The 26,934-nt window shown below is 41.2% G+C and overlaps 1 protein-coding gene across 3 annotated transcripts in view; it reads right to left on the bottom strand.

Moving 5' to 3' along the window:
- Positions 1-9,076, bottom strand: part of XPO1 (exportin 1) — a 43,669-nt gene extending 34,593 nt beyond the window's left edge. Inside the window, exons 1-4 of one of the 3 annotated variants that reach the window (XM_076335145.1) lie at positions 8,960-9,076; positions 8,206-8,261; positions 4,251-4,382; positions 413-514 (exon numbers count right to left, since the gene is read on the bottom strand). In XM_076335145.1, the coding sequence (XP_076191260.1) occupies positions 413-514; positions 4,251-4,376 (228 nt within the window). In that variant the 5' untranslated portion in view covers positions 4,377-4,382; positions 8,206-8,261; positions 8,960-9,076. Of the gene's footprint in view, positions 1-412; positions 515-4,250; positions 4,383-8,205; positions 8,567-8,703; positions 8,854-8,959 lie in introns of those variants that run through there. The other 2 variants (XM_076335144.1, XM_076335143.1) reach the window with 2 other exon arrangements.
- Between the last annotated feature and the right edge of the window lie 17,858 nt (positions 9,077-26,934).

Below are 26,934 nucleotides of genomic sequence, written 5' to 3'. Positions count from 1 at the left end.
TTTTCTCCTCAGTTACATGCACATGGCTCTCATTACGATCAAAAACAGCCAAGCACTTACCCAAGGACAAAATGTGGCTCTAGGAGACTTTTTCATTACTCAGATGTATACAGACACACACCAATCTTTGGAACTGGCATTATGCTTGTATGTGCCTTGAAAAAAAAAAACCCTGTATTTCCAATTTAGCTCTTCCTTTTTTTTTTTTTTTAAAAAAAAAGGAGAAAGAAACTCTTGTCGATGTATTTTGTCCACTTACAGTTCTTGTTTAAAGCCAACTTTGGGAACAAGACAATAAAAAAAAAAAGTGGTTTGAATCAAGAAAGTCAATGGCTAAAAATGAGATACCTTCCTCAAAGTTTATGAATGGAAGAAAGAGGAAAACCAAATAAATAAAAGTTCATTTGCTTACTTTGGTATTCATGTTCTGAGAGAACTCCAAAATAGTATCAACTCTTGTCCACGCATCAGGATGTTCTTTTAAGTGAGTCAAGACTTCCTGTGCCATTCTTTGCTAAAAGCAAGTTTGAGTAAAAAAAAAAAAGTATTAGTATCAAATTATTTAAGAAATTATATACCGTCAGTGAAGACATTAATATATAACACATCTTTAAATCACTTATCCAAGAGTTCGGCAGAACTCAGTTAGGAGCAACAAGTCCCTTAAGCCTCCTTTCTGTGAGACAGTTAAAGTTTATTAACAACCAAACTCGAAAAATGCCTTGATGCAAGACAGTCATTTACCTACTTCTGCTCCTCTATACCGATTCACCTAGACCAGCAGTGAACGTGTGAGAACAGCACACGTTACAGGGAAAACATCCTAGGGAATTAAGTTTTCTCCCATTCAAGAAAGTCATCTAGATAAAATTTTATTCAAGGGCACCCAAACTTTCTAGTTCTACTGGAAGCATTGATATAAAATGCCAGCTTTAAGGAGTACTGTATCATGCTGCAAAGTTGTTGATGTAGGAACTGTTGATTTTATTTTGAAGAACCACAGAGCAGAGCATTAGAGGTCTCCAATCCCTGCTCCTGAGGAATCCCTTGATCTATCTAACAGCTTACAAAACAATAATAAAAACTGATTGGGGGGGAGGAAGAGAGTTGGTCATGCTAATGGCTTGTTCTTCCTTGGGACTGACATTACCAATTATTGTACTAGATACTATGGCTTCAGTAACTTGCAAAACCTCATCTGAAGCAATGACACAACGAAATAGCTGAATTCATTTTAGCTATCCTTTCCAAAAGCCTGGATGTCCATAAGCATTTTTTTTAGGGAGCCAAGTAATGTTAACTATTTCCAAAAATGCAGTGTAGTGACAAATCTTGCTGCAAATTATATATCACCTACAAGCATCAGACACTGTCTTACCAACAAGATGACATTTTACATCACAATTAACAGAACTTAGCTCATTCTTTCACTGCACTGTAGAGCCAATTCAATGGAATAACAAAGCAGTTAAAGCTTTACTTTAGGATTAACTTCAAGAGTAATAGCTTACTACAGCTATGCAGATTTCTAGTCTGCTACAAGAACATACTTGAGCTAACCGTCAACTGGTGTAAGAAAACGTATTTTCAGTAAGACAGAAACCCCATCAAGACCCAAAATCTATATACATATAATGCGAGAAACAGACAAATTGGGTATGGGATTTACCAAATTAAGATTGAAAGCTACAACAGTAAAGAGCAAGGATGTCTAAATTATCCATACAATACTGGCATCCCTACTTAATATAATTGAGCATAGTGGAGCAATTCCCAGTCTGACACTGACTTGGACTAGCAAGTGAGTCCCTGTAGATTTGATATGGAAAAGTACCAAACAAATATTCCTCTTAAGTCCAAAAGCAGTACAACCATATTCTCACAGTATGACATCAGAACTAAAAAAAACCAAAACAAAACAATAAAATCAGCACTTTTGATGCAGTTTAGGGTAAGAGGGAAAGAATAGCTGTATTGCTTCCAGGTTCAACCTGGGTGTGTTGTTCTACTGGCCTCCTTAGCAATTCTAATACTGGTGACATATCACAGGATCAAATTTCAACACCAACAAGATACAGATGCTCAATATCCTTTTCCCAAGCACTGAAAAGTTTGCTTTCATACCCACTAACCCCTTTTCTGGACAACAATTCCTGTAGTTTCATAAAAACAGTATAAATTTAACAGTAATGCTTTATCAAGATGGGGAGCCTCAACTGTATTATTGCTACCAAAAAGCGAATCAGTTAGCAAATAATCCTTCTGGACATGTGAAGGTCTAAGACCAATGGAATTAGGAGTCTGGGATGAGTCCAGGTAAATATCTACGAGTTGTCTGAAGTCTCCTTAGTCATGTATTGCACTGGGGACATTCTTTCTTTTCAGAGAAGTATACCAAAAAAAGCTAAGAACAGAAAAAAAGTGTAGAAGTCTACGACAGAAAAGAGCTTCTTTCTTGCCTAATATAGATCAGCAGGTAAGAGTTTTGCAAGCAGAGATAAGAACTAAGCAGAAGGAGACAGCTGAATCTGAAAGCAAGTTCAGCATGGGCCATCCAGGCTGCATTCCAAACCTTTTTTACCCTAACATTACCCCAATCTATTCCAGGCAAACCACTGTTAATCTCCCAATTTTAATACTTAGTTTCCTCAACTTCTATTATTCATGCCACCCTGTAAGTCATGATTTCAGCTGTCAGACTCCAGAGAGAAGCATTTTTTCCTGCGGGAACTTTTGAACTCCTTGGACGAGGTAAGAGCTCACAGACTCACTGAAATATGTCTCCACCTTTGGAAACGGACTAAAATAGCAAACCAAATTTTCATTGAAGTGACACATATTAGTACATGTATTTAAAATAGGTTTATATCATAATTCAATTTTTCCAGTTAAGCGCCACCTCTTGAATTTTTGCTTCTTATTGCATTGATTTTCTAAATACCAGAGACTATACCCAGCTGTTTTAAGTGGAACAACTTCTCACAATACCAGAACAATGGCAATTTGATCACTGTATTTAGTGTTAATCCTCTATTCTCCTTATAAACCTTCCCAACTTTTTAAACTCCATTCAAACCAAACAATACTGTAAACACCACCTATTTTGTAAGGCAGTAAACAAACATACTGCTCACAAAACAAGCACTCAGAAGTCCATAGTTTTAAGGCAAAAGCTACAAGCAGTTTTCTGTCATATGATCATTTAAAAAAAACTACAGCTAGTAACTATTTGAATTTAAGAAACTCAAAATACAAATATTTCAAAAAAACAGCAAGGTATTTCAGAACCTGTAGGAATTCACATTAGTAAGCCTTACAAAAGCTTTTTTTTTTTTTAAAGATACACAAAACAAGTATAAGCAAGTATATTATTGTTTATTCTAACAGCTGGAAGGAATAGAAAAGCATCAGCTACTTTGTCTCATTTTAATTCACTTCTTATTGTTGTGCAAGAATATCTTAGTAAGAGATGCCTGACACTGAAACTCCCAATTTGTTAAGCATGAACAATTAAAATTTGCCAGAAGAGCAACTATGCCAACACCCTTGTAGCAATACTTGCTTTCAACATTTAAGTCTTTTTTCCAAAGTAGTTCAAGAAACAGCTAAAAGCAATACAAGATTCACTTTCAAGACAACATATGCAAACACACAAATGCACATATTCCCCCGATTTAAACTTAAGACTTCACAGTCTGCACTAAGTCCAAAGAAGAGAGCGCAGGAGGAACCTGTGCAGGCAAACAGTAATGGCGGAAAAAAAAACTTGATACAAGGACAAACTCTTCTCTTATAAAGAAGCATGCCACACATATTTAAGTACAAACACAGTAATAACATCATTAAGATTTTTCTTTTAAATACAATCCTTTGGTGAAGCCAACATTAAATTTACGGCTTCACAATCCTGTCCACGGTAATAAATAACAGGTAACTCAGACCTTCCTGAAGAACTAAGTCAGAGAAGGCGAGCTGCAAGCAGAAGCGCCCTTACCAAACTGCACTTGCTCATACCTTTCACCAGCAGAAGGCATGCTAGAAATGAACACACACTAAACTAACATTTTTCCAAGTGTCATTTTAATGTTCATCACACAAGGCCTGTCTTTAAACCAGGGCATGTGAATTACCAGTGATATTCCAGTCACTAGCAGAGTAAATTCACTAGTATTACCGATTTTTACTGAAGTGAATTAATTTTGCTCAACGTTAAACATTGTCAATAAACATAGGTTCTAAGTCCACATTACCTGCGCACCTTCTCCATGGTACAAGCAGTTCACCACATTGTCCAAGAGATTGATATCCAGTTTCTGGTTAAAATCCAGCAGCTGACGAGCTGCATGGTCTGCTAACATTGTCATAATTGCTGGCATAGATTACTGCAAAATAAATAAAAAATGTTGATCAATTAATAAGAAATTATTAGTAGATGTAGTTGAAAAGCAAGTGCTTCAACTTACGCATCTCATTTGAATGAGATGAGCTATGTTAGCAGTTCTAGATAGCACTGAATACAACACTCCTTCAATTGTTGAGCAAGTAGCAGGACAAACCCACTCTGAAAAATTCACGCATCACTACCCCAACTAAATTCTAAGGGTCTTCAGCAGGCATAACCCATAATAACAGTCTGACTAGCCAATGGGCTGTATTATCAGCAAGCTAAAACTTATTTCAAAGCAGGTATCAACCCCTACCAGTCCCTGGTGTAACGTGTGTAAACCAGTAAGCTTGCTGGTAGAAATATCTAGTATTGTTACAACCAAAACCCATACTAGCAATCTCAGTCAAATTTTGAGTTTCTGAGGCCAACATGCACATTTAGAAGAACAGTTCTAAAAGCTTTTAAACAATTAGTTATAAAAGTGAAATGTGATCTATATACACAGTAAGAAATTAGCCAGAGGGCATTTTTCAAATACTTGGGGGAAAAAAAAAACCTACAAGTTAACTAAGTACAAGTAAAAAATTACCATTGAAACTAAGAAAGTTGACTGTTTGAAGGCACTTTGAGAGGATGAAGTAAGGGGACTGTTAAGTCAGCAGGTTACTCCGTGTACCACGTTAGATCACTTGAAACTGAAATGGAATTCTACTGGAGGTTTCAGGTCCCATAAAACCAGCGACACATAGCATTAACTCTTTGTCCTAGATATAGCAGCCTCAATATTATGCAAAGAAAGTCAGGTGGGGTGTGCATGTAAGATGCTTACCAGCCAGAGACTGGTACAAGATAAAGGCAATTGCAAAAAGCAAGAAAATAAGCCAGGAACCACAGAATTGTGGATGGTAAATTATACTCTAACCTTTTCACACCACCCCCCACGTTGGAAGCACCTGATTGCTCTTCTCACAGTTACTGGCAACTGTAACACATATTCCTTCCCCCTCCTCTACAGCAGCTCTCCTACCATTCATCCTCCTTTTCAGGATCTTCTGTAAAGCTACAAATTTCATATAAAACTGCACACCTGAGAAATAGCCAGAAGTCTGGACAACTGCGAGATCACTCAAAAGATAGAGCTATCTGCATACTCAGAAAGATACAGTCTGAAACTTCCAGAAACACCCCCAATAGGCACAGCCAACCCATTCTTTAGCATAAGCTAGAAGTCCAATCTGCTCTTACTAAGTAACTTCATGTGTAAGTATGAATTCGTTTTATGCCTTACATATTTAAGTCACACTCAAAAGTAAAGAGCAAGACAAACCTGTGCCTCAACCCAAGTAATTGCTAATTAAGTAAAAGTCCTACCTACAGTAGCATACAGACAAGGAAAATCTTTTGTTTAGAAATGCATATTTGCAAGCAGCGTCAAGCAATTTCATTTACTTCTCTACAGAAAGATATTAACTTCAAAAAACAAACATTTTAATTGTATTTTGAAGTAAAAAACCCACTCATTTAGTTAGTATTACTATGCTAACGTAATCATTTTGAGGGCTCCATCTCAACATCCAGTCAGCCTTTTTACAACATCTACCTGGAAAAACAGAAGGTAAGAAACATCAAGTAGAAACCGAAATAAATTAAAACTAACACTCCCCATCTGTCCTTTTCCTCCCCAACTCCTGAAGTTTTCAAAATTGCAACGTTAAGTATGGAAGCAAGAAACAAAACAGCAGGGAAGGCCGATGTCATTCTTTTAACTCAGAAGGACACTTGAAAATTTCATCTCGCAGAGGGCAGCAAGCGGCACTACTGGAAGGAAACTGCACCAATTAATACGCTCTTCAGCTCAGAGCGGTTAATACTCCCACCAGACACGCGTGCTGTCAGGCACGCCCCTTTTTGTTCACATCTGGCTTCCATGGCTGAGCCGGGAAGCGGTTTTCAAACTAGAAGAAACATCGTAAATCAGTCGTTCCTCAGGTAGGGCCATTCATCTCAGATTTAAGCCTCTTTTGGTGGTTTTTACGCAGCGCTAAGAGCACAAACGAGAAGCCACGTGACCAAGAGAAGTTATTAACCACATGGAAGCAGAAAGGAAATGTTTTGAATAGGGCCCTTTGCCACTCCCAGCATTATCTTCAAAATGACCTACCTATTCGAAAACTGAAATACAGAAATGGCGGCTTTGTGGTCAACACCAACTGCAATCAACTCGATTTCCCACTCCTAAACGCACCCATGTGAAGCTTATAATTTTGGATTTACTATAGTCCTATACTTTTTTCCCCATCGTGCCTGAGCCCCCGACCAGGTTTAAACCTCAGCTCTAAGAACCACCACTAATCAATTCTTCAACGCTGCCAATAAGTGGGGAAACAGAAACAAAAGAAGAGAAAAAGTTTAAAAAAAAAAAAATCTGAACTACAACGTAGCAAGAATCTGACATCTACCGAAGGTCAAAAGAACTGCAATTTACAGCACTGTTTACATAGTTATCCCAACTCTCGATGACCCTGGACCTTTAAGTTTAACACAACTGTTAGCTTATTACGATACACCCGATTCATTTAAGCGTGTAGTGCACAGGGATAAAAGCAGACATTTTAATAGTAAGAAACGTTGAGTATTCACAATGAACCCTAGAGCACCTTCAACCCAGCTACTTAAAGCTCACTGGGGGCAGCGATTAAAAAAAAACCCCAACCCTAGGAGAGTCACTCTGCCCCGTTCCTAAGCATGCAATTCCGCTACTGAACGCCAGTGAATTACCGCCCCACCACCCTCTTCCAACGAATTAGTTGCATCACTTGTAAATTCCTCCAGCTGCACGATACGAAACGGAGCACATCACAAACGCATTCGCATTACGCTTAACACACCAGCAGCCGCAATGGAACGATTCCTTCCCTCACTACTTCACACACGTGTGCCCGCGTACGCGATTAAATAACACCGCTTCGCAAACATCTGCCCGACCCCTCGGAGCATTCCTTTTCGGCACGGCCGCGCCCGACGCGGAGCGCCCCCCCGAAATAACTCGCACCCACCCAGCGCCGAGGCCTTCCCCTGCTCCCGCCGCAAAGCCGCGGCCGCGCCGCTCCCCAAAGGGCAGCGCCCCGGCTGACGGAGCGGGGCGAGAACCGCTTCGGCGGGGGAAGGAGCGGCGGCGCCCCGGGCGGGCGGCGGTCGGGCGGGCCGGGGCCCTGCGGAGCGCGGCGGGCCCGCGGCGGCGCAGCCCCTCCCTCCGCTCCCTCCCTCGGCTCCAGCCCTGCGCTCTATACGGGGCCCCCACGTGATCCAGGCGGACGTTTCAATACTGCTGCACAGACACACAAAAATATTTCTGGAAACTTCCACTCCTAATAATTTACAGATTATGTCCTTAGTTTTGCCCGTACCCGATCACAACCCCCCCCAGCCCGCTCGGCCCCCTCCTAAGGAGGGGCAGCCCCCCGCCGTGCGCCCCAGCGGCGGCTCCCGCCCGCCCCCCCCCGCCTCCTTCCCCGCGGCAGGCTCCGCGCTCCCTTCGGCCGCCCGGCCGGGCCTAGGATGCTTGTACCCCCAACCCCATTTCCAACGCGCCCCCGCCCCTCGCGGTTTCTCCTCGGAGCCCATTGCGCCTCTCCTTCCACAGCGAAGACTTTGCGCCCTCCGCACAGGCACACGCACGGCCGTACCCCTCCCACTCCCCCGCCTCCACGGCCCCGCACCGTCTCCCGAGCGCTCCCCCCTTGCCTCCCACCGCGTTACTCATCGCAACAACACCCCCCACCCCCCGCCCCTTCCCCGCAGCCTGAGCGCTTACTTACCTAGGTGTTTCTCACAGCCTCTTCCTTCAAAAAGTAGGGGTGGGTGAGCGAAGTTTCTAACCACACGCCAAAAAAAAAATGAAAATAAACACCACCAAAAATACTCCCCCCCCCAAAAAAAAAAAAAAAAAACCAAACAACAAAAAAACCAAACCCGACGGGGGGGGAAAAGACGAGCGCACCCCTCCTCCCTGTCGGGTATGTATTATTAGCGCCACTCCTCTCCTCCCCGCGCTACCCCCTAGCAAGCGTGCCCTGGCCTGACTGCACTAGGCGCCCAGCAGAAGCCTGCGGCCCCCGGGCGGGCGCTCCCCTCGGCGCGCGGCTCCGCGCCTTCCCCTCAGCCCAGGAGCAAGGCCGCCGGGCGCGCAGGAGACGGGGAGCGCTTCCCTCCTCTCGCTCGGGGAGGGGGGGGGGGGGGGAAGGGGGGGGGAAGGGGGTCGGCGCGGGGCTCCGGCCTCCCAAGGCCCCTGGTGGTGGTGGTGGGGAAACTTCTACCTTCCTCGTGGCCCCGGCTGCCCCAGCTCCGGCTCGGCGGGGCCCTGGCTCTCTCTCTCCCGCGTCGCTGGCTGCCCAGGCCCGGGCCCGTGCGGCTGGGTCTCTCGCTACTCCTGTTGCTGCCGCCCTTCCCTAGGCCTGGCCGGCGCTCAGTTCACCCCCATTCCCACCCCCCCCCAGCTCGCACTAAACTTTGCCCCCTCAGCCGCGCCGGCGGTTCCCCCTGCGGGCTCCCCTACGAGCAGGTCACACGCACGGCGGCGGAGGCAGCGGTGGTAGCAGGGACTGAGCGCGGCGCGTCTCCCCCTCCTAATGCCACAGACTCGGAACCGGCTCAAACCGGTTCAGACTGGGAGATTCCATCTCGGTTTAGTTTTCAGCCCATGGCGCCGCGGAGCGTTTGGAAACCTCGGGCCTCCGCCCAGCCGCCGCTCCCATTGGTCCCGGGCGATGCCGCCGCGCAAGCGGCCTCCGCGCTTATTGGGTGGAGGGCCTGTCGATCCGCTGCGCGCCTCGGAGGGGCGGAGGGAGCGAGCGGCCGCGGCGGGGGGGGGGGTAAGATAGAGGGGATCCGCCCCCTCTTCAGCAGCGTTTTGCGCGCCGTGGGAGGGGGGGACGGGGGGCGGGCCGCTGCTGGCTGACAGGCCGAGCCGAGCTGTCACTCAAAGACGGACCCGCCTTAAGTTCGCAAACCGCGGGCGCAGGTGCTGCCGCGCTCTGGTTGGCCGGCGGCTCGGTGTGACGCGCGTGTCTGAGCGCGGCTTTTAGGGCTGCTGAGGGGAAGAGCGCGCGCGGCGGAGGGGGAGGGGCGGCGGCAGCAGCAGCAGCAGCAGCAGCAGCAGCTCGCGGGCGGGCGGCGGCGACCGTTGAGAGCCGTGGGCTCGTGCCTGAGGGGGCGCGGGGTGGGGGCGCTGGTGCTGGAGGAGAAGGGGCTTTCGCCCCGTTCGGGAGGGCTCGAGGCGCTCTCCGGGCGGCGTCCCGTTACTGCCGAGGCGCTATTTCCGCGGGAGTGCAGCGATGAGTTGGGGGGGGGTCGCCTGGCGGGTGGGGCCCTGTCTGAGGGGGCGGCGTGGGTCTGTGTGGCAATGGCGGGCCTTACCTCACGGGTCTTCTCTGGAGCGGGGACGGTCAGCGGGGTGGATGGTGAGCCCACGGGTGGGGCGCCGCTTTGGTGTCCCGAGGCAGGCGAGTGGTTAAATGTTCAGCTGTAAAGAGTGGGCTGTGTGGGCAGGAGGGGCGACAGTGAGGGGTGGGTGCTGGCTTAACCCCTTACCCAGGCAGTGCTGTGCTCTCCACCAAGGCCTGTGCAGATTGGAAAGGCGGTGCGTCCCCTCTCCTCTACCGTGCCTGTATTCATGGGGTATCTAGCTTGTTGCAGCAGCTGTGTTCCTCAGTCTCTCACAGCTGCCTTCCAAGGTGTGGTTCATACAAGGTTGGTTTGCCCACAGATAAGAGAAATCTTGAACTGTGTGAGGAATGCTCGTCTACCAGATGTGAATAGGGGTGATCTCAGGGCAGAGACTGGCTTGTCAGTGATGGCGCAGACTCACCAGGCTATGGTTGCATGTCTCATTGCTACCTGAAGGAGCAGAAGAATGTGCTTACCGACTTTTGTAAGGAAAAACTCTTATGAGTCGTGTAGTATATACAAATATGCTGTAATACAGTTTGTGTTCAGTGAAGGTACTTGGTACCTGTATATGCGTTTCAAAACCTTATTTCCTTGTTTGAAAAAATAATAGCTATATAAAACTTAAAAATGACTAATTTCTGTGAGGAGGGTAATGTTATAAAGTATTTAAATGTCCTTCTAGGAACAAGCTTTGCAGTTTTCATCACTTAGTCTGAAGCAAAACTTTCCCTTTGATTATGATTTTGGGACAGCAATAAACCGTCAGTGAAACTTGCTATAGAAGTGATACTTCTGATTTGTGGAATGCCATGACCTCTTGGTGGTATCCAAAGGAAACTTGCTCCATAGCGCTGTGAGGTGGTGTTCACTTGTGCTATGGCCAGATGTATGCTTAAGCATAAGCTCTTTTGCACAGTTTAAAAGAAAAAAGAGAATAGTGCTTTCTTGTACGTGTTCAGCTTGAGACTTCACAAAGAAGTCTATCCTTTCAGAAATGCTGACTTGCTCACAGAACCAGTCTTTTTTGTCCTAATCTCTTTCCTGAACTGAAAAACTAAGCCGGCAGTTGTCTTTGAGCAAAATGTTTGCTTTTGCGGGATTCCGGGGGGTGGTGTGGTGTGGTGGTGTTTGGTTTTTTGGGTTTTTGTTTGTTTGGTTTTTTCAAAGTGGAAGAACAGCAAAGATCTGGGAGTACTAGTACTATCTTTTGGAAAGGTTTAAATTGTTTTTAGCAGTCCTGCAGACTACTACAGAGTATTCAGTGGGATATATAGAGGTTGACTCTTTTATATTGGTATTGTTGGCCAAACTACTTTCTTACACTGTAAACTATAGCAACCTGTGAAATAAAATGGCACTCATAGAAGTTAACAGACTAGCTTAACAAAAACAAGCCCTTTGATTCCAGACTGTTGAGTTATTTAAAATAGAAGTTACAAAAATGAATTGGAAAATGAAGAGGCATTGTAAGATCTGTGCTCCTATATCAACATGTATAATGTCTTTATCAATTACTGTTTTAAGTGGTCTGCCCTGGTAGTTGTCTGAGCTCCTGGCATATGAAATATAAGCCTCTCGATTACTGTTTGTTTTTTGTCTAGAGGCTCAGAGAAGCTTTTGGTTGAACCAGCTAGGATAAGTTCTCCATGGCTTTGTTAAAAATCTGTAGCAGAACTGAATGGAGTGAGTATAGAAAGAAATACTCTGCCATAGCATGCTTGGGATAATAATGGACAGGGTGAGATACCATTTGGGGGGGGGGGGAATAATCTGGAAAATGGCTTTGGGATCATGCTATAAGCTATGAATCCAAACATAAAGTGTTCAATAACATTAGAATGATTAGTTGTTCAAGCTGCCTAAATCTTCCTTTTTTTCTTTTTCTACTTTTTTTAATTATCCTATAAGGTTTTTTGTTGGCAAAAGCATCTCAGTATTTGTTTTCTTAAGTTGAGGGATAATTACAGCACCAGCTTAAAGCTTTTTTTATTTTTTCTACATGAACGTTGATGTTTTATCAGAGGACATTGGTAACCTTATTGGAACAATTTATTCTCTACAACTTACGTAATTTTCATTGCACTATAGATGATAGCTATATATATAATGTTTTGAGTACTTGCTGGCAATATTTTAAGGCTTACCTTTAAATAAAGCTTCATGCTTTTTAAAAATCAGTTGGCTTCTACAAAAGAGTTTAAGGTGTTGGTAGGTTTAACTGGGAGCTAACTCGTTCAACCAAGAGTCCATCAACAGGTTTATATATATTCATGCTGGGAGCTTGCTCCGTTATGGTAAATGAACTAAGCTACTAGCTCTACAATACAATGTGAAATTACGATATTGCAAAGTATGTGCAGTAGTTCAGAATTGAACTGAGGAATGGTACCCTCTCAGGAGGTTATTTGTTCCCCAGTGTATTTGTTTCTTTAGCTGAGGCTGCTTTTGAGATCACAGTCCAAAAAAGGAGGACATTTTACATAATTGTAGATATTTAGCAATGATACGATGTGTTTCCTGTTTGAACAGGCACTTCCTCACTGGTAGAGAATCACCAAAGAGAAAGCCTGTCAAAACTAAATCAATAAATCAAAGTTTAGCCTAGAAACACCAGGCTTCTTTTATATAGGAAAATTAGCTTCAGTATAGTTGCCTTCCCTGATACTGTAGGACACAGGGCAGGATCATGCAGAAAATCTCAACTGATATAAATAAAGATCACTACTAAATTACCATTGGTGAGAAGTTTGTATCCTAGCAGAAAGGAACTTGACCGGCAGGGACTGTGCTGTTGCTACTAAGTCACAAAAAGGAAACTTAATTTGTATATTTCTGAAGTCTTTCTGTCAGCTTTCCACCTTTACAGGTAGTGCGTGTTTGGCTGTGAAACTAGTAGATTGTGCTCAAAAGCTGCATTTATCCCTGTGATTTTTTTTAACCCATTCCTTCTGTGAAATGTAACACTATAAGGTTAAGCTTCTGCACTAATCACCAAAAGATTTTTAGTAGTATGCAAATCATAACATACTTCAATAAATACACTATAATTACATGTACTTACACTGTTCTCATAACTATGGCTCGACTGCCTTGCAAGTTCTAAAAATGCTTTGGGGATTCCAATTCCTTAGTCTTCATTTTGTGGGTTTCTGTTATGTGGTTTCTTTCCATAGAATTCTGGGACAGCTAGGGAAATAACGCTTGTATCCAAATATGCATTTATGTTTTGGGCAGAAGCTGAGGAGATGCAAGACCGTGTGATACCAGATTAGGTCCCGTGTGATGTGTTACTGGAGAAATTGCCATGCCACCAGGATAGTCCCAGGTCAGCTGGAGAAGTGGGGGGCAGGAGGAGATGTGACTGGAAGTTGTGTATCATCTGAGCTTGCCTTAGTTCAAGAAGGTGTTTGTAGAAGCTTTGTGACCCATATTTAGATTATGACTCTGCAATTAATAAGGTCACAAATTGTGAATTATTCTGCTCTCTATAAATGGAAACTAACTCTTCGAGAGTCTCTTTCTTACAAACAACAAGTTGTCTTAAAGCAGTTACAGCAGAGGGCTGCTTGTTTGTTGGTTTTAAGTCATAAGTCAAATCTCTTGGGAAAATTTGTGCAGTGTTTAAGGATTTGAAGAGCTGGAATATGAGCACTCACTTTTTTATCATGCATAAAAATAACTGCATCCCGTAACATCTGTCATGATGATAACAAAAGTACTTCGTTTAACACCTTGTTTATCTTGCTCTGGTGGGTTGGCTTGTGTAAGAATTAACAGATCTGTGGTTTTTGCAGTGTGACATAATTGAAGATAGCATTGTAGTTGATAGGATTGGATTTGAAAGTGATTCAAATAGAATGGATAGATGTAGCAAGCTGTTGATGGGTTAAAAACAGGGCTGTAACTCTAGCAGTTAGAATAAACAGTGTCTCTATGTATGTTTTGATGTTCTAGCTAGCCCGGGTGTTCAAAACAAACTGATGGAAGAGACCAAAAAGTCAGATTCTTTTTTTAACTCCTTCGTCTTGTGCTGAAGGTTCACTTCTGTTTATTTTCTTCTTTTGTTTGGTTTTTTTTGTGCAGGAGAAAAGAGTTTAAATCCTTGAAATTGGTTTGTTAAACTGAATGTTAGCTATTTGTGTTTAAGACAGAAGAGTAGATGCAGCTTTTCACATTTTCATCAGCTATTGGTAATGCCCCGCAGTGAAATGTGTTCTTATTAAATTGCAATAGTAAAAAACACAACAGGGCTTAGTTTTGCAAGTTTGTTAGCTAAATCCTGTGCTTGAGTAGGGGGATAGTCCCTAGCTCTTCTGCAGTAGAAAGCAGTATCACTGGCTCTGCTTATCTCAAATAACATTTTAATCTTTTTTAGAAATGGCCCTCCTGTCTTTATGCAAGCTGTGGCTGAGTATGCTGTAATATGAGAAAATAGAATACTTCTCACCTCTTTTCTGTAAGGAGCTAGGTAAAGGCTGGTTCAGAAACTGAGGGCAGTCATGTTAAAAGCAGCTATTTTAACAGGATGAGTATATCTGGATGTTAACTTTTCTGACACACATACTACCAGTAGTTGTTGTAAGCTTACGCTCGCTGTTTTGTTACCACTGTTCCCTGTCTGTTGGCTCCATTATTAGATGTTCAGTCTGGTATTTAGGCCTTGCTGAAATCAATAGGAAAATTTGCTTGGGTTTCAGGTCAGCAGTGTGCCCTGGTAGTGATAAAAGCTAACTGCATGCTAGGCTGTATCAACAGGAGCATAACCAGTAGATCAAGTGAAGCGATTATTCCTCTCTACTTGGTACTCATTAGCTGTGTCTGGAACACTATGCCTGGTTTTTGGTCCATCAGTACAAGAAAGATGTTGAAAACTCTGTGTGAGGCCAGCTACCAGGATGGAGGAGAGACTGAGGGAGCTAGAGTTCTTCAGCCTGGAAAAGAGATGGGTGAGGAGAGACCGACTAGCAGCCCCCAGTGCCCAAGTTGAGCTTGCAAGAAAGAGTGAGCGTTATTGAGAGCATGGTAGGACGACAAGAGACATAGGTGTAAATTGAAGTACTCTCTCCTACTGGAGACGAAGAAGCTATTTTTCACTGGGAAGATAACTAAGCACAACAAAGGCACGAGCAACTTGGCTGAGTTCAGTGTTGATCCTACCTTGAGTAGGAGGTGGGACAAGAGATGTCCTAAGGCCCCTTCCGACCTGAGTGGTTTGAAAAAACTTGGAAGTTACGTATTAGTGTCTATAATTCTTCACTAGTATTTTTGTATGTGAAAATGTTGCTTACTTCTGGTCTCTTTGAACACAGTTTAACTCCTGATGTGATCAAATTATTTTCTTCATTTGACATATGTCACTAAGTTTTATTTTAATAAATACTGTCAGGAATGTTTTGTGGCCTATGAAATACATGCTGAAATGATTAGCTGTCTTGTACCTCACAACTACATATGTGACGGAGCCATACTGGAGGAGTGTTTACACATCTAATATACTGATCTTTCACATCGATTCAAACCTTTGTTACTTTACTGTCTCTGAAATTTGGGTGCTCTGAGCTGATTTGGTTTTTTTGAAGTGTGTATGAATGTATGCCGGTATCACTGATACTACTCCCTAGGCAGAGGAGGAAATACGTAACATAGAATCAAGTTGGAAATTAATAAGAATATTTAGCTTTAGTTTTCCTTTCGCAAAGGAAAACTGAAGTGTGTGGAAGTAATCCGGTGTAATATCATACAACCACCTCTTCAGAGACTTCAAGGAGCTATTTTCTACCTTTCCTGAGGAAATATTAGCTTTCCATGAAAACCACCAAGCCAAGATGGGGGTGGAAAGTATATGGGTGGAATTAAGTAAATAAGCTTTTGTAGTCTGCTTGTTCTTCACAAGGGCCCTACAATTTGTGGCAGTTAATATATTTTGAATGCTGGTCTAAGCCCTGCACATACTGTTCATGGGCGGAGGGATGGGCCACTGTGGTTTGAGATTGTCACAAAATAAAGATGATGTGGATGGGCAAGTAGTTAGTGCTTACTAGCTTTCACCCTAAAGCTAGAGAGCTATGTAGCACTCTTCCTTCCTTTTATCTCTCATGCAAATAATTTTTTTACTGTTGAAAGCTTTTTTGGGTTTTTGAACGCCCTTCCCATGACTTTTCTTTATCAGTTTAGCAGAAGATCATCTTTAGCTATGGTTAATTTGGTCTCCTGAGGCTTTCCAGAAGCAGGACTATTTTCTTGGGTGGTGTACTAACACTAGGTGGTGTGCACCTAGGAAAGCTGATGTTCTAAAAGCAGGAGTCATCATATGAATAAGAGCAAAACCATCAAGTTAGTGTTGTAATTTATTCACTGGGTGAAGTAGGGTTAGTAAATAGCAAGACCAGCGAAGGGAGAAAAATACAGCTAAGGGGAATAAGGCAAAGGGAAAGAGATGGCAGGTGTTGAGTGAGGCTGAAGTGAAGGGAATGAGGCATTCAGAGGAAATTGCCAGCTGTAAATTTCCAAGGGTGTCTGGACAACACACAACTAAAACAGTCTGTTGATGTCATGAGTGTCATTGTAAACAGCTTCAGCCTCTACCTCATTCTTCAGTAAAGATCCTTTCCCCAAACCATTCATTTGGGGGCTGTGTGTAATGACTGCAGAGTTTTTACATTACTATGCAGTGTCCATTGCAAAAGCCTCCTCCTGAAAGCAGGGAAAGATGCCTTGTAGTTCCCACTTTCTCAAGCAGCTGTCCAACTTAGTTCTAGGATTATTGACACGATAGGACCAGGAAATATGTTTGGCTAATGAAAGGAATGTAGAGAACTTGTTCTGTCCTTACAGTCTTACTTCATGTCATTCTAGAAATGGCAGAACTAATCCTGCCTAAGTGTCCCTCTTCTTATTGAGCATCTGCTGTTGTTCTTAATTGTTTTATGTTTTTTCTTTTGGGAGAGCTTCTGTTGTATATATTTTATTCTTCAATAACTTTTGTTTGACTCTACTGTCTAAGTTTGGCCAAACTAATTTTGCTTTTAGTTTAATTTATTCTTATATGGAAGAAAGCAACTCATCTGTTTTGATGAATGTCCCAGATTAATGATTTCAGAGAGGCTGTAAAAAGTATATTAACAGCATTTGCGGATGATCTTAAGTTAGGTGTTACAAACACTGAGTAGGAAGAAATAACACAACATAATCTAAAAATCTTGGAAACAGGAAATTGATTGTAACTGAGTGGAGAGGAAAAATATAAACTGATGTGTCCCTGGAAAAAATGAGAAGTTCAGTACAAGGGAAAACTTGGAAAATAGTAATAGCTGAGGGAGAAAGTGGAGAGCAAATTAGATATGCCTTTGCTTGGTGACAGGGCAAAGGAAAGGACAATGTAATTAGGGAGCATCTGTGGGCATCACTTTGAACAGCAGCAGGGTAGTGGCTGCCTTAAAGTAGTTTTGAAACCCCTCAGAATATTGTAGCGAAGCCTGGGTATATCATTATCAGTGTGTTGTAAACAGATGGGCACAACTTCAGAGGTGATTGGTAATTAACACTTAGGAAGAGAGAGTAAAGGCATGAAATATGTATAACATGGCTGAGAAAAAACCAGGTGGGGACATATTCATCGATAAACTTCTTAAAGCTATGAACTGTAAACACTATTGATGAAGATTTTAAGATAATTAAAATAACTGTAAATAAGGATTAGTCATTAAACTTAAAACTGTAAAATAACTTTTCACAGTATGTACAAATTCATGAAAAATAGATTCTAAGAAGGAACCAGACAAAACACTGGGGAAAAAACACTGTGTATTACAGGGGAGAAATTCTTTATCTGCTGTCTTCTAAGATGTAATCTTTGTGGTGTTTCACTGATAATGGAATTCTTTTGCTAGCCAAATCTTGCTTGCCATGTTGATGTGAATAGTGCTGATGCCTGAAAGTGGTCAGAAGGCAAAGGCAAAGATGATAAACTTTTGCCCTTCCCCCAGTCAAGTCCTTCAAATAAGTGAGTTGACAAAATTTCTACTGAAAACCTTTAAAATGGAACTTGGTGTGCAAATACATAAGTGAACACAGTGAGCTATCTATATAAGGCAAAAGGAATATTTATATGCAGTAATACTCACTAACTTAAGAGAAATAAATCTTTATCGAAATTGTCTAAGTTCTTCAAGAACTACTAAACTGTAATAAACCTTACCCAAATTTTAACAGGTTAAGCTCTATGAATTATTCTAGTATCTGCAGCTGTGAACCATGTTAGACAGTTGGTTTGAAGTCTGATGTGTATGTCCCAGAACAGAGCCGTTCTGCTGACACAGTGACTAATATAAAGCCATGTTAAAAAAATCTTGCAAGGAGGTGAACCCAAAGCTGTCACCCTTCTGTTAAACCAGATCCGGTAAGCTTTGAAACATTCACAAGTTCTAAAAGTGGGTTTTTTGGCTTATCTGCTTTTGATAGTATTTCTTAGCCTTGTTTTTTTGGTCTAACCTATTGCAACTTTTAAAGCACCTTAAGGATTACAAAAAGGTAGTTAGTAGGGTTTGTGTTCCAAAATGAGAATCGAACTGTAAAGGTGGTTCGAGAATCTGGGATAAAATAGTCCATAGTGTTCAGTGCTCTAAATGCCATTGGTGTAGATTATTGATTCTACCCAATAAACTTTTCACAATATTAAATCTAACAATTGCCTCTGGGCAATTGTTTGTTACCTAAGTCCACTTTCTATTTAAAACAGAACTGCTAATACTTAATTGTGATAACATATTGATTTGGGGTATTACATGCTCTTGCATGATATTTTTAACTTTTGAGACAATCTTTTCTCTCTGACAAGTAAGGTAACTTCAGTTTGCAACTTAGGAATAGATACACCAAAGGTGATTGTTGTGTCTTCAGTTAATTCTTGATATTTGGGAGATTGGTGAAGCTCTATGTCCTCTCTATGATTTCGGTGGGTATGTGATAACTTTGCCAAACTTTGCTTGGAAACTTTACAGTGCTTTACACTATTTTTTTCAATGCTTAATGGCTGCATAATACTGATTTTTTCATCTATCTAGGCTAATCCTTTTTCCAGTTATCTCTGCTTCTTGAGTTTCACCATACATGCCTTTCAGTCATTAATCTGATTTAAACTGCTCACAGAGAGGAAGGGATATCTGAAAAAAACACTTTATATCCACAGATAACAGTAACACCCCTTCTGGAACAACAGCCAGGCTCTGGCATCCTTCCATAACTGGGATTGTGGATCACAAAATATGAATGCAAGGATATTCATGTGATTGTGGTAGATGTCACTTTCATGATAATCGATGGATTTTGTGGCTGCCGAAGTCATAAATATATTGGCATCAGGATAAAATAGAGGTTATACCTCCAAGTAAGACTGCTGTATAACTTTGATTCATCTCAGTCCACTTATAGCATTATAGCAGAGCCTAAATTCTAAACTACCCCTAGGCAGTTCCACATGTTTTTAATGTATTGTCTTTACCTTCCATACTGTCATACATACTACTTGGCTATCCTTATGTCAGGATGCTTTCCCAGTTCTATATTGAATAGTCTGTGAAATTAAAATGTATTCCCAAAGTGATGAACACAGGACTGTAATTCCAAAACAAGTTTCCTTAGCTTGCTCATTTCAGAAATCAGTCAACTAATTCTTTTTATGTTGGAAAAAGAAAGGGGGAGAAAGAGGAAAGGAGTAGAAACTGAATCGCTATTTAGGCTTTTCTTGGAGAGGTGATATTAAGAAACAATTTGTAGGAAACCACAGCTTTCAGTTTTAGGCAAATAACAGTCTGTGCTGAAGTAAAAGCTCTAACATTCTTCCCCCCCCAAAAAGGAATATATCTATCCTTAGAATCCTTTTCCCCTTGTGAGAATCCTCTGGACAACTTTAGTTTAAGGGAGCATCCCTGCAGGCTCTGTTTCTATGTGTCCAGGTACCAATAAGCAATTTATTTTGTAGGCAGGATAGAATGAGAATCTTGTAATTCCAGACTAAAAAGGACACAGAGCAAAATCTTACCCCAAAGCAAATGGAAGTATTGTGGGTCTGAAACTGTTGGAAACTTCCTGCTCTAAATGAACAGTAAGTTAGAGGGTGTCAGTGCACCATTACGAGGTAGACTAGATGACTCCATTATGTCTGGTGATACCTGATGTCTAACTGCATCTCTGCAAGAGGGAAAAGATACAAGCTTTCAGAAACTTCGGAAAGCAGAAGCTTGCCATTGGCTTAGGGTGGTCTGTGGGCAAGGAGAGTTCAAGTCCTTCAAACAATGAATTAAAGAGAAGGAGACACTGTGTGAACCTTGTGCTGTGTGTGGTTAACAGTACTGTAACAGAAGCTGCCACACATTCCTTTTGTGACAGAGGTCACCACACTTCCAAGGGGGATGTCAGCGACACCTTCAATGTCAAAAGTTAACTTCACTTCTCTTCTCCCTATAAGTAAGCGTTGTGTCAAAATAACTACAGTTACTTCTCAAAATGTGAAACACGCCGAGAAGGTGCTAGCAGGTATAGATGGCCAACTCGTACATGTTGAGGGACAGGCCTTTTATAATTTCATCTTTTCTTACGGGACTGCAGGAAAGATGGCTGGATGTGTTTTCTTACTGGGGAATAAGATTTCAATAATTTGGGAAATGCAGGTCTTAAGAGCTGCCTACACAGAGAAAATTGGTAATTAGAAGCATGTGTTCTCCTGTAAGTGTTCCAGTGAACTGTCTGGATCAGAATGAAAGCCTAGATTAACACAGTGTGACAGTGTTGTACAGATGCAAACCTGGTGTGCCTTTAACCTTTTTAATCTCATTACAAACTTAGTGGAAAATTTGTGTATTCATAGGGTCTCTAGTTTGATTCTTTTTTCCCCTACCAGGATTTCATGTGAAGATGACTTTTTCTGACCAACCCGTTTCATGCGTTATTTCCAAGAAGTGACTTTTTATAAAGGAAAACTAAAATACTGGCATTTATGACTCTAGCTATAGGGAAGAAATACGGTATGATTTAGCTAAGCGTCACCTAACAAATTTGGGTTTAAGGCTAATTGCTATCTAATACGTCCTAGATTGTAGATGGAAAAGGACTTTGGGTTCTGAATCTTAGTTTTAAGTCGCACGTCAGCATACAACCTACAAAACTGAAAAGATTTCTAGGACAATGTACATGAAATAAAATTATACTTTTCATCTATTAAGTCTTTCACTCTTGCTTTGTTTAAAATTGCTAGCTTTAAGGTTGCAGGGGGAGGTAGGAAATTATTTTATGTCAAGTGTTTCAGCCAAACAAGCTTGTGGTTATGGCAGAATAATGAAGAACTTTTATACTGATTTTTTTTTTTTTGGTAAAGGGGTTCTATGAGTTTGATAAAACACTCCATAAAATCTGTGGTAAAAAAAATAGAGATGCCACCTCCTCTTACAGCAGAGATGTACATCCCAGCTTAATACTTTCCCTCATGAAAATAATTAGCATGTAATGCTAATATTTTTAATATATTAGATTCTTAAACCTAAAGGGGAGAAGAACATTCTGCATGTGATACTCATAGGTCGCTCAAGGATGATCAATAATCCATTAGCAGGAAGCTCTGTTCCATTTAACGCTTACCACTAACAAGTTTTTTTTATCCTTTCCAACTGAAACAGTACAGAGAAGTAGTCCAGAAGGTTGAATTGTGGAGGAGGTTGAAATAGCACCAAAAATAGTTTAATGGAAAGGTACTTAGCAGAAACTACATCTAAAGAAACCTTATTTTTAATACAAAAACATGGTATGTCATGTAAGCCTGCCTGTCTCTCCTGCCTAGTTGAGAGGCACAGTGAGGAACATGTCTTCAGTAAATAGTGTAGTATCATGGCCATGAATACAACAGAATTTCTTTACAAATATTTATTACACCTAATTCCTCAGAGGAGTATGAAATGTATCCTGCCTGTAGGGGTAAATAATGAGAGGGAATGAAAAAAGTACTTATACTTCAGAATTTTTAACTGTGAGCGACTAGCAGAACGTACAGCTTTGATGTGGCTCTTTTTAATCAGGTAGCTTGGTGAATTGGTGACTACAGCTTTTACTTAGTATTTGTTTGGGATGATGGCTTTACTATCATTTGGAATAGTGATTTAAGGCCAAATTCTATTTTTACTTGCATGAGGAGTTCCACTACTTCCGTATGCACAGGAGGAAGCGTAGGAAAAGGAAATCTTGCTATAAATATTGCTGTGTTTGGCACTATCTAAAATATATTTAATAGCTTTAGCTTTTCTAGACTGGGAAATCAACTTTGAAAGCAAACCAACAATAGAGGAATTAATGATTTTTTTTTTTAAAAAAGCCACATATTGTCCTATCTTATTCAGAGCAGAATTTTTCTAACAACCAAATTCTATGAGAGTCTGTTTTTCAAAGTTACGTAATAAAAATAATTGTCAAATCTATTCTGATAGTCTAGACTACACACAAAAGGGGAACTCAAGGAAAATCATGGAGATTTTCTCATGGAAATAGATAATGGGAAGGCTAAAATGTTTCATCTATTTTAAATAAGTATTATAATCTATAACCTTTCAGAATAGTTTAGTTGCTTTCTTGGAAAAAAAAATGGATACAGTAAATTGTTCTAGAAGAAAATGTGCTATTGTTAGCCTCACTCTGCTGGGTTAGTGATAAGAGCTTGTAAAAGCCCTGTGTTATTTCATAAGTGGTCCAGAAGCAAAGCTTTTCTTCTCTCCAATATGTATGCTTGTTGTATATGAGAGAGATTAGTAGTTTGTCACAGAAACACAAACCAAGCTATCTAGTGTAGCTGGAATAAAATGATTCTATCTTCTGAAATCCTGAATGGAACAGATTTTCAAAGTGGGAAACAAAGACATCTCCTAGGCTGATGCTGTATTGCCTGTAGCGGGTATCAGGGAACAGCTTTACAAGAGGGGCCTGGAGGAAGGATTTGTTTGAATCTTCCCAGCCTGACACTACATCGTCCTCTACCTCCTGACACCAGGTGGAATATAAGGTGCATGTAAGGCAAAGTCTGCAGAATCAGGTGAGGAATTTCTATTAAGAACCTTTTGCTATGCAGTACAGCAGTAATTTATGAGCCAGGGACCATTGCAGATACAAACTGGGTCTCAAGGGTGATAGGAATTTGTTCATATGTGCTAGTATTTGGGTCACAGGCTTGATGAAAGGGGAGAACGCAACCCATAAAGTTTGGGAATGGAAGCTGTGAAATGTTACAGTAGCAGGGTCATCCCTTGTGACTTCTAGTAATTAGATAAAATTTGCTGATTAATGAGGCCATAGTTTCACATACGCTTTAAGCCAGCACTGAAATCTAACCTGACAAAGTGATTAGTTTTAACCTGGATATGGATCACTGTGGCTGTAGAAAACATTTTTTCCAGTAGGGATGGGTGTGTAGCTAGGATTAAGTGGGAAGGGGGGGTGACAGAGCTGTCTTTCAGCAGCAGTACAGGTTTATGATGACTTAAACTATATATAAAACTATAACTTGGGAATACAAAAAACTGAGGGGGAAGTAAGACAAGGAAATGTATCCTCTTGGTTTTGAAGCTTTTTATCTTACTCAAACTCTTACTTTACCCAGACTCTTATTCAGATCCTCTGCTGTACCTGCCTGTTTAGGTTAGATGAGGACATTCCCAGGTCAACAGCCATCTGATCAGGTAGTGATGTTTGCCCTCCCTCCTTCATACTGAGCTAATTGTATGTCTGAAATAAAATGCAGTATAACTCCCCTCAAAAGTATACAACTAAAAAGCCAAGTTACATACAACTAAAGTAATTTCAGATGCATAGGCAAGTTTTCAATTAAAAAAACCCGAAAATTCAGAAGTCAAAATCCTTTCACTTCAAGGGAAGTAATAATTTTTTTCTACAAAGCACTGTCCAATATATTCTACTTTGGGCAACGCTATTATTTAAAAATTCATTGGTAAGTTAAAATGATAGCAGCCTGGATTGATGGCATAAAGATTAAACTGTATGGGTAAATATTGCTGGTCTATGTGATAGTTATACAATTGATACAAATAGCACGCATGGAGTGCTATTTTTTTTTGCATAGTCCACAAGAAGTTACTAGAACTGCGGTAGCACTGAGAAAGCCAATAGGAAATAGTTCTTGTGTATGGAATATAAAATGTATCTCAAGGGATGTGAGGGAAACTTCATTACTTGAAAATGTAAATCTTAATACAGTAGAAACTATAAAGGGGACAGTTCTGTACAGGATTTAGTCATTTTCCCTTATTTTTATCTTTAGTGAAATTGATCTTTTTTTTGTCAGTTCCACCAATCTTATAGGTAGAGTGTAAGCTGGCACTTCGAATATTTCTTACTTTAATAGGAGGAAGGAACAGCGAGAGCAATGGAGAAGATCTTAATTGTTACACTACTGCCTAAGGTAAGGTTTGCAGAAAATTAGTTTTCCAGTAGCTGGCGGAGGTTGGTGACACTAACAGATTCTGGGTGCAGCCCAGTGATCATCAGAAATGTGATGACTGTGTCAGAAATGACACAAATGTGTGGTGATAAGGCAGGCTGGAGGTCAGGAATCCAGAAAGTCCACTCAAGTCAGGCACAGCGGGGGACGAGACTGAGCACAGACCTACCTACACAGCTCAGAAAAGGACTAGGGGCTTCAGCCTGAGCTTAAATGGGCCAGTGGACAGAGGGTGTGGATGGGGGTCTCAGATGAAGCTGTTTAGGGCAATTAAGGCCTATTGATGCATTCGGGGTCCAAACAGACTCTTAACTTTTCTAGGTAGCTTTTATTAGAGGAATTGCTTTTTGTGTAGGGGAAAAAAAACTACTTTCCTCTTGGATTAAGCTTTAGCCACTTTAATTTTCACCCCAGCAGAGCTCCCTGTTACAGACAGATTAAACAGTGCCAAGTGCTGCTCTCATTAAGAACACCTGAACAGCATATTCTTTGTATGAAGTTTACCCTTCTATTAATTGAGGTTAATTATAGCTTTGCAATAGCTACCCACAAGAGGGGAAAAAAAAGTGTTTCTACCTCTGAGCTATAACTTTTATTTATAATTTTTTACTATGATTGAACGTACCACCAGTTTTAGGACCTGGTAGTTCAAGGCACAGTGCACCCACACACAGCCAAAGACAGATGCTATCCCCCCAAAAATTTACCAAGTCAGAAAATAATGTAGGAAAGAAGTCGCACAACATTCACACAAAGTGAGAGTTGAGAATTCTGTGGACTTTGACTTGCCCATGTTTGCAGAGGAAATATTTTTGACCTGAAACTGTGAAGTCAAACATGTTAGCTAAAAGACCACTGTGACAACAGGTGAGATGGTAGCCTTGGAAGGCATTCAAAATCAGCATATTTCAGAGAGAAGCTGACAAGGCTCCAAAGAAGCAGGTTTTAGTCTGGTTTTTGGGTTTTTTGGTTTGGTTTTTTTCCTCTGGAGATTGTAGCCAACATTTATCAATTGGGTTAATTCGTTTTGTATTTATGTTCATTGTTCTGAGACAAATTGTCTCTGTGGTGAGAGTTGCTAAAATACTTAACTATGGCATTTGTTTCCCTTCCTTGATGAGAGAAAAACCCTCTAGTTTATAATTGCTCTTTGAATAGTAGTCCCTGACACAGGGAAGCTAATTTCAGCCACAAGAAATGCTGTGTCTTGTCCCTTCAGAAAGTAAAATTGAGGACCTTGGAAAGCTCTTGGAACTTGCTGCTGACCAATATGCCTCCTACTTCTGTCAGAGTGTTGGGAGAAGGAACTTCTGAAAACTGCAGAGGCCCATACCTATATAGGAACCTAGAATAGCTTTTTATTTTACTAGCTTATCTTTGTAATGCAGTTCATATTTCTTTTGTTAATATAGAGGTTTTTACTGATGTTTTGGGAGGATAGTAGTTATGTTACTTGCACTGGAAGAAAACTTTCCACCAAATGTTAAAGTATAGCATTTCTGTAGCCTGGAGGGGGCTGTTCAGCCATGTTTATAAGGAAATAGCCAATAATAAGGGTATTTTACTGTTCAGCTGGGATAAATCAGCCTGCTCCATCTTGTATCTAAAGCACATGTGACTCTAATCATCATTATTCTTTTTGTTGCTAGTTTGTGGTTTCCATCTCAGCAATACTCATTGTCAAAGAGCAATTTCACTTGTTGATCCTCCTCCTATCTCCTGCTGAAGTAGTCTTTTTGGCCTGTTTCTGGTCCAGCACTTTCCTTCATCTTTAGAGACCGTGGGATTTGAACTTTGAACAAATCTTTTCCCATTTTCCTCCTTGCGTGGTTAAAAACCAGAAAATTTCTGGCTTATGAAGATTCACCTACTACAACTTTACCCTTAGATTACTACTGATGCAAAGTTGCAAATTGCTCTTTGAAGTTAAAGTTCAGTGTTTTTACACTAATGTTAAGTATGTTGATGTTTCACAGTTCGGGACTTTTTGTCAACAGCGTTAGGGTCCTTTCCCATGAAATTCCAAACCTGTCCTGTAAATTTGGGCTTATGATCACAGTGTAGGCTTAGCAAAGGCATTACTATATCCTAAGTGTTTAACTTAAGGAGAAATCCACTGATTCTTCTTGTCCCAGAAGTTGGAGGGAGATCAGATTAGCTGAGAAGTAATCTGGTACTAATAGAATGAGATCTATTGTCACACCTGAACTGAGACTGATACTACCAGAGCTGAAAGATAGTCTTCCACCAGCTGCTTTTGGGCCAGGATTTTTCTTGGTAGCTGTGACAAGGTTATCCATGCTTCCATCCATTTCTGTGTTTATATAGGCATCCTTCATGGGATACAAAGATATTCTCTTGGTGCAATCATCAGAGAAATGTCCACTGCTACCACTTTTCTTTTACTTGACTCCTAAACATACCTAGTTTGTCTCTTTTTGTTTGTGCTCTGCTTTGTCAGCATCAGGAAATTGCCACTGACAGGATGCCTTGTTAGAAGCAAAACCTCAACACTAGGTAACTATTCTGCTTCTTCAGAGTGGAACACTGACAATCTACTCAGTCTGGAAACAAATTTCTCTTATCTTAAGGGCAAGTACAGTGACTG

Source organism: Aptenodytes patagonicus, chromosome 3 (genome assembly GCF_965638725.1).
Source record: "Aptenodytes patagonicus chromosome 3, bAptPat1.pri.cur, whole genome shotgun sequence".
Lineage (NCBI taxonomy): Eukaryota > Metazoa > Chordata > Aves > Sphenisciformes > Spheniscidae > Aptenodytes > Aptenodytes patagonicus.
The sequence above is the reverse complement of the archived record's forward strand: the minus strand, read 5'-3'. Positions and strand labels throughout refer to the sequence as shown.